General features: G+C 39.9%; 1 protein-coding gene across 1 annotated transcript in view; it reads left to right on the top strand.

The window, feature by feature from the left end:
* The window catches only part of MLIP (muscular LMNA-interacting protein), an 81,195-nt gene that overhangs the window by 56,546 nt on the left and 11,659 nt on the right, over positions 1 to 12,990 (top strand). Inside the window, exon 5 of the mRNA XM_009577331.1 lies at positions 11,436 to 11,594. Coding sequence (XP_009575626.1) covers positions 11,436 to 11,594 — 159 coding nt within the window. The remainder of the gene's footprint in view (positions 1 to 11,435; positions 11,595 to 12,990) is intronic.

The following is a 12,990-nucleotide window of genomic DNA, read 5'->3' as shown; positions in this document are numbered from 1 at the left end:
GCCTTTTTGGAATTTAAAGAATTTTGGAATATAAAACTTACAGTTTGAAGCAGAGGGTATGTGTCTTCAGCTAATAAAAAAACATTGCACAAGATAACCTTGACTTAAGAACACTCTTAACATAATCAAGATGGTAAACTGCTGGACAGGAGGAGAGAAAGAATACATCCCATATGGCATATGTTAGTTATGTCACTTAATGCACAACTTGAGGGTAACCAGTTCTTCCTGGTGATGAAGGTAGTTTAAGGATCTATATGGAATATACTGGAATTACTGTCAGGGTCAGCCTTGATTGTACTGAGTTTATTTTGGGGTATTGTAGGAAAATAAGGTAGGTAAAGATGGCCATCTGAATGGGATAGTCCTAGTTATGAAGAGCTGCTTGGCTGGACTCAAATGGGAGCTTTGATAGATGCCATATGTCATCCCTAGGTACAGGAACCAGAGAGGTGAGAGTTGTCCTAAGTTAAGGCTGGCACGTGCTAACTACGCATGTTACCTTCACCAAAACTAGTCAAATAATGTCACGTGGATGTAGGATATCTGGGAATATATGGTGAAGAAGTTGCAGTTACCCATGGACTGTCAGAATATTTTAGTATAGACAAGGTTATAGGCACTTACTCAGGGCTGCACAGGAAGCCTGAGGCAAAGTATAAATTTCACTTTGCAGGCTGCCCAGATTTGTTGGCTAAAGAAATTACGTTTGTTCTTTGTACAAAATGTACAGTCTGCTGTGGAAAATCTACTCCTATTCTTTCTCCTACACTCTAAAATATCTGAGGAATGGTACATGACTGTATTTAGTTGAATGATTATGCCAGAGTGCAAAACTCAAAATGGTTTTTTTTGATGAGACAAAGTCAAGTTTGTAAAATGACAATTCTTCACACAAACGCTTTTGTTGGAAAAAATTAAAATAAAATTACTTAATTGGAACAAGTGCAGCTATTCTTCGAAATAGATAAAGTCTTATGAAAATGACCCTGGCACTGTTAAACATGCAGTATTCTTGAGATCTGGGGAAGCTCAAGTTAAATGTTTAAAGACAGCTGCTTTTTAATGATTAGCACAGAGAAGAAAACGAGATCCTAAGTTTATCATCCTGCCCTCCTGTGAACGTGCAGAAGAAGACAACAGCCATTCAGCTTTACCTTTTTGTTCGTTAGTAGCTGAGTGCCAGAATAATTACTCTTTGTAGCCAGCATTCTTCTGGGCCCACACAGACCTACTCAGAAAATAGCTCTTTAAAAGGACCTCCGAAAATCCTTGCTGAGAAGGGGAAAATATGACCTCTTCTTCAGTTTTATCACACAGATGTCTTCACTGCTTTTTTATATTCGTTTTTTATTTATCTCCCAACTGTGCTCTACATACTACAGACAGCAGCCTGGGGAAAAGAGGCATCTGAATTATCATCCCACTGAGTTCTATTAGCAGAGGACAGGTAAGAATGCTTGTAGACGGGCTCATGTTGGTTATTCATGAAATCCCTTGCGCAGATAACTGTAAAGGGTGGTGCGGCTTCTGATGGGAACCTTATTGCTGATTATACAGGATGAAACAAGCCATTTCTTAGTGATTAGAATATCAACTGCCTCCTCCTATGGTTGGTTAAGAAGCTGAAAATTTAGTGCCTGATATTTCCGAAATACTCCGTGTATCCCTAAGGTACCATCAATGAGAACTCTGTTCTCTTCCTTATGGAAAGGATCTGGGCTAGCTGGTATTATAAGACTTTCACTGCTGTCTGCTGCAGTGGCAGCAGAAAAAAATGTCAGCAGATAAACTCGAAGTCCTCAGTCTGGTCATGTAAGAGTGGATAAAGACTAAGGTTCTAATTTGTACTTCATGAAATCTATGAAAACATCTCTTTCTTTTTTTTTTTAAATACCTTTTTCTAATTGATCAAAAAAACTGATAAATCCAGATTCCAGGTGGCTTTTTGGATCTTGAAAATCATATTTGAGAGTATGTCATGATCAATTGGTGAGATAACTCTAAAACATGAAAGACATGCTATTATCTGTCATTGATATGTGGGTGCCAGGTGCACAGTCTTTGAGAATTTAAGCTGTACGGCTCTATGTGTTTCTTCATATCCTTTGGATCCCTGTTCCAAAAATATAGCTCCTTAGCAAGACAAATGCCCAGATGCAAGACGTAGCAGTTTGGGAAAGAAGGTACCTATCTAAATGTCATGTTTCAGAGATTTAAAAGAAATAAACCCGAAAGTTTTATAATAATAATGGAAGAGTCCAAACACAGGAGACAATTTGATCTGTGCTGCCAAGAGCAAATCACATTAACCTTTTCTTTCCCCCTGTCAGATCAATTATTTTTAAATGAAAAGTTACTTTCCAATTAAACCAAACTCGGCCAAAATGTTTTAACACTCAAAACCCCTTTACTTTTTACAGTTTTCAAAAATGAAAGTATTTTAAAAAAACTAATCTGAAAAAGCTATCCAAAAATTAGATGTACTTTTAACATTGTTTAGCTGAGAACAGGCAGAAGTAATAAAAGAGGGAAACGAGAGGAAAAGGAAACTTTTAGGGAACTAGAAACAATCAAAATGAATGAGGAGACAGCTGTCAGCGCAGAGCATATGGGACCTACAGGATGTGCGTGAGTAACAGCATCTCTCTGCTTCTTGGTGTTTCGGTGAGAGCAGGTGGAGCTGGTTGGTTGCATCTGGGGGCAGCAGGTAACGACGGGAGCTATTACCCTGGGGCAGGGAGAACGGGCACATTCAAGTCACCCAGAGGTAGCTGAAGTCTCTGGGTGGGGAGAGACATACCAGTGTTTGAAACTGTCTTGTATCCTCTCCTGGAAAGAGGCAGTTTTCTTTGCTGAAAGTGCTGGAAGTGAGAATGAATTTGAGCCTGAACCTGCGGTCCTTCAGGTTTGAGGAGAATTTTTTTAGACTAAGTGCTACAATACCAGGTGATCGTGATATAAAGGGCCGTGGTTGTTCATTTCTTGCTGTCAGACTTGGATGATGGGTAGGGGTGTTCACACTCTGTCTTGAAGTGCTTTAGGTAGAGTTATACCTGGGGAAACACAGAGAGACTGCCAGTGCTGATGCGTACACCGAAATACTGCTAAAGCACTCTTGCCAGCAGCAGGTTTGCAGTGAAGCACTGAGAGCCCCGACATCCAGCACATCCAGTCCATAAGGGATTTCACACACAACCGTTAACCTGGAGCTGTTTAAAGCGTAACTCAACTGCTAAAGTGAGGCTGTACCAGCCCTCCTTCAGTTGTGTGTAAACAAAGCAGGAAGGCAGTTCAAAAATGAGCAGAAAAGTTGCACTAGTGGGAAATGCTCAATCTCATCTGCTGTGTCCAAATCACTACCAAGCCTCAAGGGTGTGGTGAAAGACCAGATACCTTGTGCAACTTATGCGAGCTAGAGAAACACACAGAGATGCAAAAATTTGTAGTTAGTCTAATTGAAGTATTAGCAGTCTAATCACAGAATTATAAAGTTGTTAATTCCCTTTTTCCTGACAGGGGGTCAAGTTGGAGGAGGCACTCATCGCAACCAATACTTATCAGAACATTTTTATTAGCCAAGCTATTATAATTAATAGAATGAGGCTGTTCTTATTAACAGCGGATAACTATTCACACGGTGCATTTAGTTACTCATGCAGGTCTCTCGTACACTCATGCACTAACTCATAGCTGGAGTCACAGCTGGGAGGGCAGAAGGTTCTGCTGCTATGCCTTTGGCTTCTAAGTGAATGGTCAGAAAGTTATGTTAGGGGCCTCTTGTTTCTTTGTTTGTATGTATAATCCCGCAGTCTTTGTCCATGTATAGCAGCTATGGCCTTCTTGGATGGGGTTCAACTTGTTCACTGCTGATGCCAGTGTGTCCTGGTGGTCTTGGGCAGATTGGACTGACTCTTGGTATTCTGAATTTATCATTTCTTGTGTATTCAGTTGGACCACTAATCTCCTGAGTTTATCAGTTTAGAAAAGACTTTTATGCACTACCTCTCATACTTACCCTCACTTTAATCTACTGTTTTCTCTTAGCACCTCCTCATTGTACTGTTCACACAAATGCACACAAATTCACACGTACACGGGGTTTATATGATGATTACTAGTCCAGCTACAGTGATACTCACACTTAAAGTTTAAATGGTCCAATTATTACAGCTCATTCTCAATAATTACACAGTTAAAACTGACCTAGACAAACTTTCTCCTTGCTACCACTTCTTTTTTTCTATGCACAGAAGCTGCCAGCATCTCCAGTTGTTTGCATGGAGGTGTATGACGTTGACGGTGGGGCTTACTTCCCCTGCACTTTTAGCCTACTTGAAGTTATTTTTCTACATTTGCTAACAGTTCACTTGTTCTTTCTTCATTGGCTAGCAAATTCTATGTTATATCCAAATTCTATGGTGTTTGATATGTTTTACATATGCTGGATACTGGTTCTTTGCTTCCTCTGTCATCCTTAATACCAGCACACAAGGTTGCATTCCTGTAGTGAGTAATAACTGATTATTAATGATTTGTGGTTGTAGCCCTAGGGCCCCTATCCTATACTTGCACTTTCAAGGCTTCTGCTATTATCTTCTGCTTGTACTTTTGGAGGCATCTGTTAAAGTCCCCTGGTTTTGTTCAACAGCCTTCAAGCTATGGTTTCCTGATAACAAGACATATGTTTTATTAGCACATATATATCCTTTTTCTGGAGTCACTCAATAGTTAGTTCACTGTACAAAAATAATGGTCCATTAGAAGACACATGCAGGGATACGTACAGACATAGATGTGGTGCTGGGCACCACCTGCTCCCAAAATTTATTGCTTGCAACAATATCACTGGTGTGTTACCAAACTTGCTTTGCAACGCCTCTTTGAAAGGAGAACTGCTGGGGTGCTCATCTGCGGTGGCAGCACCACGTGGGCTTGATCCTCCTGCGGTGGTGAGGGCAGGACTGGCAGTGCTCAGTGGTGTGGTGGCGAAACCTCGCCACGTGTGAGCCTCAGGTGCGTGGGGAGGGAGCTGGTCTGGCTGAAATCCCTCTGGCCCTCAACCACTCAGACATCTCAAGAAACCAAAGGGCAAATGGCTGATGCGTGCCACTGTACAATCAAAGTACCTTGCTAGCATCATCCCGCAAGACTGATCTCTCAGCTCTGACAGATGTAAGTAGGGATTTATTTCTATTCCCAGTGCTTGATTTGAAAATTACATCTGCTTACTGATAGGTGCAGCTTTTGGGAGGAGAAAATGAGGGGAATTATGTTATACCCATTAATGAGACTGTGCTTCAAGACTGCTGTGAGGGTGACAGCAGCATTCTGGGACTCTTGCAGGGCTGAAATTGCAAGAAATTTACGGGAAAAAGAATAAATTCAGGTTAACTTTCAATTTCTCACTAAATAATTGAGATGGAGTCATTCAAAAAAGGACTGGAAAACTGGGATCTGTTGTGCCTTGCTGCTGTTATACTAACGTGACTAAACAGTCTGCAGCCTTTTTGTTGGGCAGAAGTATCATGATATTGTACAAACATCTATTATGTATATCAGTGTGTGTGAATGTCTCTATGTATAGACTAGTATGGACACTCTACATATGAACTCATGACTCCTATGACCTTGTAAGTACCTAAGTTTAGGTGCAGATATTTTTATATATCTACAGGCACTGGAATTGGTCTGAAGCCTCCCATTTCCCAGGGAGTATTTGATAAGCAGTCCGTGTGCATGCTAGACAGCACCAGTTGTTTTTTTTTTTTCAATTTTCTTTTGCAATCAGCCTTCAAACTTTTTCAGTCTACTTTTGCCAGTCCTTGACTGCCTTCTATGCAAGACCAGATGGCAAACCTGGCCATACTACAAAAAAACCTGTGCAAGATCTGCAGCAATATTTCTGCGTCATTTCTTATTGATCCACACAGTAAAATGAATGCAGGATAGACAGAAGGAAATGGTGATTACCTGCTGAGGGAGTAGCTGGAGACAGTTTGCGTGTGGAATTGCCTAGCTGGAGATTTGTGCATGGGTGATGGACTAGAGCAGCTTGGGATGTTACAACAGAGGTGTTCTTAGCTTGGAAGAATTTGCTTCCTAGAAGGTTTAGGAGGCTGGGGCAAAAAAATGTTTTAAGGGTGTCAGCGATCCTAAAATATGACTTAGAGACCCAGGTCACCTTAGGGTCCAATGTTTTGTGACCATTTAGTCAAACCGCATTTAATTAAATCAATTAAACATAACAGGCAAGGTGTTTTACTCCCCCTTTGCAAAGGAGGAAATTAAAGGTTATCTTTACTTACTTTTCACCATGCTTAGCTGCATGTGTGTAGACCAGTATGAAAGAGCAATTACAGTTGTATAAAGTCTGCTGGGCTGAAGCGCTAATTAAAATTATTGTTGAAAAGAAACACTTCAGCTGAATGAGCTCTTGCATTTTGAATAATAGATTACAATTTTATACTATTATTCATTTGCTCTTTCTATTGCTTTACACACATTAATTTTCAAAAGATATTTTTCTGTGTGTGCATTTTAGTGTGTGCTGCTGTATTGAAAGAAGCAAAAGTGATTTGCAGAAGGTGATACAATGGGCACATCACAGGGCCTGGGGAAGTTCCTGGACCACAGCTGTCGGTGGGAATTTTGGCACAAACTTCAGCTGGGCTGTAATTTCATCCTGGAATTTTGGAGTGGATTTAGCTTTTCCCCTGAAGTTTCACAGATATAAAGTTGGTGTTCAGATGATCATCTGCTGCTGTTTGTAAAAGCCAGGCCTCATATTACACAATAATCAGCTACTCCGTTATTAGGTTACTGTGATAGCTGTAAGTCAGGATATGAAGATATGCTGATATGAATATGAAGATTCCGACATCTCAATAACTGATCAATTCATCCATAGTAAACTAGCCTTACTCTCTGTCTCGAGGAGGCGGCAAATGTCTCCTCTGTGGTTTGACTTTAGTCTGAACACAGAAAAGGAGTTTAAGGAGAGGTTACACAACCCGGTCCGTGTTTTCGGATGGCCCCTCTCCCGGGCTGGGCGAGCGGCTTTAGCTGTGCTCCGTGTGTTAGCGCTATATTTATCACGCAGGAATTGTGAGCATGTGAATTTGTGCTCTGACCAAAACCACGCGTCAGTCAACGTGTTTCTATGGTATGATGCACGTGCTTGTTATTTTGCTATTATTTATGCATATATTTCCTTTTCTGTCCTTTAAACAAATAAATAAACAGCCTCAAAAGGAAGTACCTGGTATTTCAAGAGTGAGGTTTTCTCACGGTGTCATTTTATTAGTGAAATGACTTACATTAGCAAATCAGTGGAAGAAATGGTAATGTGAACCAGCATATTAAATTTCACTTTAGCAGTCTGTATTCCAGAAGGAAATCCTGGGGAGCAATCACTGACAATGGAACCTCAATTTAAATTACAAAATAGGCAGTATGCTGAATGCATATACAGCATGTGAGAGATTAAATAGAAGTGTTAATTTGTCTTCATAAGGTAACTGAGACAATAAAAATGTGCTCTACAAGTAAGGACTGTAGAAGCTGTGGTAATGAAAACAATAATTAATATAATTTAAGTTACTATCCCCAGGGCAGTTGTAAATTGATGGTATTAAATATGCAACAAACGTATTTGTAAATTGATGACATAGGAAGTCATGAAAGTCATCTAGAATAAGTTTCTCCTTTTGAAGCTATTCAGCAATGTATTATGCAACAGCTTATAGCCCCCAATGGGTATTCAAAGGTTATTTATATTAAACTTTATAATTCATATTCTTCAAAGAACTAAGTAACATGAAAGGATGCAATTAAAAACAATCAATTATTTCATTGTGCATAAAGTTGATTATATAATATAAACCAGAATTCATTAGTATTAACTTGAATAGATGTCGCATATGGTATTTTTCTGCCACCGTAACTCTATTAATTCAAATGAATTACAGCAACAGGGAATGTGTGGCATTGAATTCCTTCTGCTGTTATTATTGGGTCTAGAAAAAAGATGATAATCTGCAAGAAAGTTTCACATATATATTTATATATATTTGAATTTTAAGGTTATTTCACTATTCTTTACGTCTACATGTCAGAGTGGCTTTTAATAGATGTAATTAAATGCTGAAAGTTCGTTTCTTTCAGTTCTTCAAGGACAGAAACATCAGCCAGAGAGACATAATAAATGAGATAAGTATATGAAAAAAGGTGCAAAAATCCTTTCTCTACCTTTAAAAAAAAAAAGAAAAGTATGTAATGGTTCCTTCTGCTTCACATTCTCCAATTAAAATTCAAACTTTAAAATTTCAAAGTATTTTTACTTATTTTTTGAAATGAAAACAACCACTTAAAAGATATTTTTAAATGAGTTTTTTCTCTTTTGTTTTCCCCAGTGGAAGCATTTGGGGTTTCTGACAACTCTTGTGATATTTGTTCATTGTCTCAGTTTCTGTGATGCAGCCTAGATTGCATGACCAGTTTGACCTGCTAGAAGTTCCTGTTTCCCACTCCCTATGAGTGAACCTAAGTGGAGCACATTCCTCCTTACTGCCTCACACAGTATCTGACAACTTAAAACTTTCTGAAATGCAGTAATTCTATTTGCTGGTTTATCTTTTCTAAACTCCAAGAAAAATAAAATACTAGGGGAATGTAAATAATACCATGCTTTAATGGCATCTTCCACCTGAAAAAATATTCTAGCTTGCACATCTTTGTATGTGTTTTCCAATCTTAGGTTTAGCTTGCAAGCAATTTTGATGGTTATTTCCACAATCTGTTTAGGCCAAATACAACACAGTTTTCTTCACGTATTCTTTAATTTTTCCACTAAAGCAATAAAATTGGAAATGCAGGGTAAGACACAGTACAGAAGTAGGTGCTGGCAAGATCTCCCCATTACTGTGCAATGGTCTGGAGCCTCATAGCTTGGCTTTTTGTTTGTATTTCCTTGTTACGAATATGCAGATAAAGTACTGGGAGTTTAGCAATGCTAGCACATTTGATTGGAATTTTCTATTAATCTATTTGTGTGGGGGCTTGCTGTTTGCACACTTTTTCTTTCTCTCTTCCTTTTTCTTTTGTAAGGAATATTTTGTGCTCTGACACAAGAATACTCACTGATGAAAAACAACTGATGTCAAGTGTCAAACAAGAGCATGGCAAGAGGGTGAGGTAGAGGGGAAAATGTTAGTAAAGAGGACCGAGGTAGCCAGAGTCACTAACTGCATTTCCAAGTTAGAGAGAGAAGGTGAAAGCAGAGCCGCAGACCTGCAGGAAAGCAAAGGCCATCTCTAGCTGATTTCAGTGGAGACCCAGGTGCTGTGTAAGACTGTAGTGGACAGTGTCAGCTGTACAGAAATCACTAATGCCAATGTGATGGGTGCTCCTGCCTGTGTGCAGGTAATCCTGATTCTTGAAGAGCACCTTTGGGTACAGCATTGCTTGGGTGGAGGCTGCATCCCTGGCTGCATTGTAGGGACTGGCGGCTGCTCGCTAATGAGTACGTCCTTGAGTACTGATGTTGACTTGTATCAGGAGCAAAGACTAAGTGTTTAAGGTGCCAGCTATTAATATTTTAAAATTCTGTTGCTGCTTTATGAAGAGCAATGATCAGACTTGGGTACCTTGACTGCTGAAAGAAGGACAGAGCTATGTTGTTTCTCCCTCACACAAAATAACATCCAGAGCTCCTGGCGTGGTGGAGCCGTTAGCAGCCACCCTTTTGGTACTGATTCAGGCCATGCACGGTGTGCCCCGGCGCTTGGCCACTTGTGTGAAGTGGAGGGGGGGAAAGTAGGAGACCACCTTGTCCCTGCACCCTTGCAGTGCACACCTCTAACTGGGTAGCAAGCCTGCAGTGTAACATAACCTGCTCGTGTGAGTTTGTGAATATAAAGGCCCAATTTCAGAACCAAGATGTCTGCCATTTATTCAGATTTTGCACTTTCAAATATCAAAACACCTTATTCTTTCAGAATTAGAGGTGGACACATGGAAATTTATTCTGGGTGTGACTGAGAGAGCAGAGTTCTCCTAAATTGTAGAGAAAACAGCAGCTGGCAGTGTTTGTATAAATAACCTGCCTTGGTTTTGCTCAAGTCCTCCAGGAGACAGCTGCCAGTGGAAGCAAGTAATATTTGCTCAGATTTTTTAAAAACTGGAAATCTGTGTCTATCATTTTTAATGTTCCAGCCACGAGAAGACCGAGTCATGTGAATGTATTCCATAATCCCTCTCTGTGCCATAATTGCTATTTACTTACGGATGCAAATTACAAAGAAGCATAATGAGAGCCATAGCTCTCCAATTTGTTTCACTTTAAACAAGTCAGACAAAAAAAGAGTCAAAGCAATGGTCCTGTTTTTCTACATGATTCAATACAGTTCAAGGTTCTGCATATTAGAGTTCATTGAAAACACAATTAACTGCCATAAGCTTTAAATCACATTATAAAACAAGGGAAAATCTATACATTCCATAGTTTTGAATCAGAAAGAAGGATTTTCTACACCAACAAGTAGTGGGAAAGTCAGAATATCAGGCTCAGTGGTTTGGCATGTGGTTCCCCCCACTTACCTTGCCAAGGCCTTTGGAGTTCCTCTCCCTGATATCTAGAAAGCAACTTTTACCATGGTGTGGACTTCTTTTTCCTGTCCAGTATCTCCTGTGAAGGAGATGGAAATGATGGGAAAGCACTGTCATAAAATTGAACGTTCAGGTGAAATTGCCTTCTCTTAGTCTCTCTTCTCTTCAGTGCATTCAGGCCCTACGTACATGGTTCTAGCGAGAATGCAAGTTGGGGAGGGAGAAATGAGAAGACAGACACAGAATTAGTTGGTGTATGTGGCTGAATGGTCCAAAGAAAATGGGAGAAAATCCTCTCCTTGAATCAGAATTCATTCCAGATGTTGTTCAGAATCAGCTGCATTTGCATTAGAAAATGTAAACATGTTTTGCTTTCTTTTTGCCGAGCAAAGGTTCTTCCAATTCGTTATAAGTTGTTAAGCAAATACTCTAGGGGCTATATTATATCCAGATACAGTGGTATAATTACATTGTTGTTCTACTAAAGTGGATTTAAACAAAGACAAAAGCAGCCTTGAAATGAATTGAATATGGTTTTCTGTTTCTGGTATGGAAAATGGAAAGAATAACAAATTATTGAACAAATTTTCTCCTATCTGCTGTGGTACACCATTAGAATATATAGAATGATGATGGGTATAATCAAGGCAGTATTCTGTCTGTTAAAGAAGACCTTAATATACAATGACCTGTTAAAAAAAACAATGACCAGTATAGTTAATAATAGACTTGTAAGTTATGTAGATGAAGTAATTAATGTTATTTCAACTCTGACAAAAATAATTTTTATTTGGACAAAAAATTTGAACTAATTGTGTGTTTTGTAGGTCACGTCTCAAGAATCTGGAACCAAACCATTGACATTCACATTCATACCATCCATTGGAAGACTTCCAACCCATTTTGAGGTTGTAGATGTCTCTAAGTTCCTTGTGACCATTCCAGATGAGCCAAAGGATCTGAGCAATCAAGAAATTACAAATAAGGTAGACTTTTGTCTGTGCTAATTTTTTCACTCTTTAATGATACAGAACATTTCTCCTGAGCATCACTGAACCGAAGCTCTTTTCCTTGAACTGTTTCTTGGCTTGTGCTTCGTTTTAATTACCAAGCCTACCAGAGACGCAGAATCGTTGTGCAAGAGAATATCTGCCTTTTTGTTTTGCCTTTGGCAGAGTTTCTATTGGAAGGAAACTCCTGCCCTTCTCAATACTGTCCTCTGTCAGTCATGCAAGGGCTATATTCTCGGCAGACGAGGGGGGATTCCTTCCTCATCTTCATGGAAACAAGGGTGGTGTGTGAGGAGTGTTATCACATGGGAATTGACCAAGGGTTGGTCATTGGATCCTGGTTTCAGCAAATGCCAATGCTGTGGCTTCCAGCAAAGGTGCCAATCCCTTCCATAGTTGCGTAGTAATGCATCAAAGTGAAAGCTTGCTTTTTGTTTTTGAAAGCTTGTCCTCAGGTTTTCCTGTGACGGTGAAGCCAGCAGCACAACATTCCTGGTTCTCCTGCCTTTAGCCAGCCCATAGTGTTTGTTATTCCTTTCCTGCCTCACAACGCTTAACAGCCTCTTACTCCATGCTGCTTGAGAAGAAACTGGAACCCTCAGAATAATATTAATGCTTTTGGTGATTCTGCTCTTGTATAACAGCTCCTTCCCTGGAATATTGCTGGGGCTGCAGTTCTTGGTGCTAACGAACTTTTCAGAGGAGTTCACAGTCCTCTGACCTGAACATGCTCCAGCATTTTCAGTGGCCTACCTGACCTAAAAAGGGGTTGGTCTGGGCAGAGAATGGACATGTTTGAAGAGACGTGCACTGGACTATTATCCTCAGGATGTTTAACTCATGAGTTAGTTACATTTCCAGCCGCTCAGTATTGGTTTTGCTGTAAGTAGTGCCCTGGGTAAGGCAGAATCAGGTATTCTTGACCTCTGCCTCCCTGTGTTTCTGGGTAGGCAGAGGATACTTTCCTGGCAGGTGATGCAGTACTGAGGCCTTCATAGCACTGATTACTCCCTTTTCTAAAATGTCTAGAACCTGAACAATATTTTAAAAACCCAACCAACATCAGATAATGAAAATAACACCTCCAAAGTCATACTGGTGGTATCCCCCTCTATGGTCCAATGTTTTTTTAAAGAACTGAGCGCCAGGCACTTGCAGAGCTGCCAGTGGAAATTTGTCATTACTGTATTCCTCAGGCAAGATTCAAATATGAGCCCCATCTACAGGCTTTCTCTTGCAGTACACAACATTTATATTCTTTTACCTGATTCCTCCTTCAAGAGAAATATGATTTACTATAGCAGTTTCAGTATTGAATGATTTGGTACTGTGCGTGTCTTATGCCCAGCTTGCGCTACTGCTGCTCTCATCC

The sequence above is a fragment of the Fulmarus glacialis genome, unplaced genomic scaffold (genome assembly GCF_000690835.1).
Source record: "Fulmarus glacialis isolate BGI_N327 unplaced genomic scaffold, ASM69083v1 scaffold3435, whole genome shotgun sequence".
Lineage (NCBI taxonomy): Eukaryota > Metazoa > Chordata > Aves > Procellariiformes > Procellariidae > Fulmarus > Fulmarus glacialis.
This window is presented reverse-complemented; position numbering and strand designations above follow the sequence as displayed.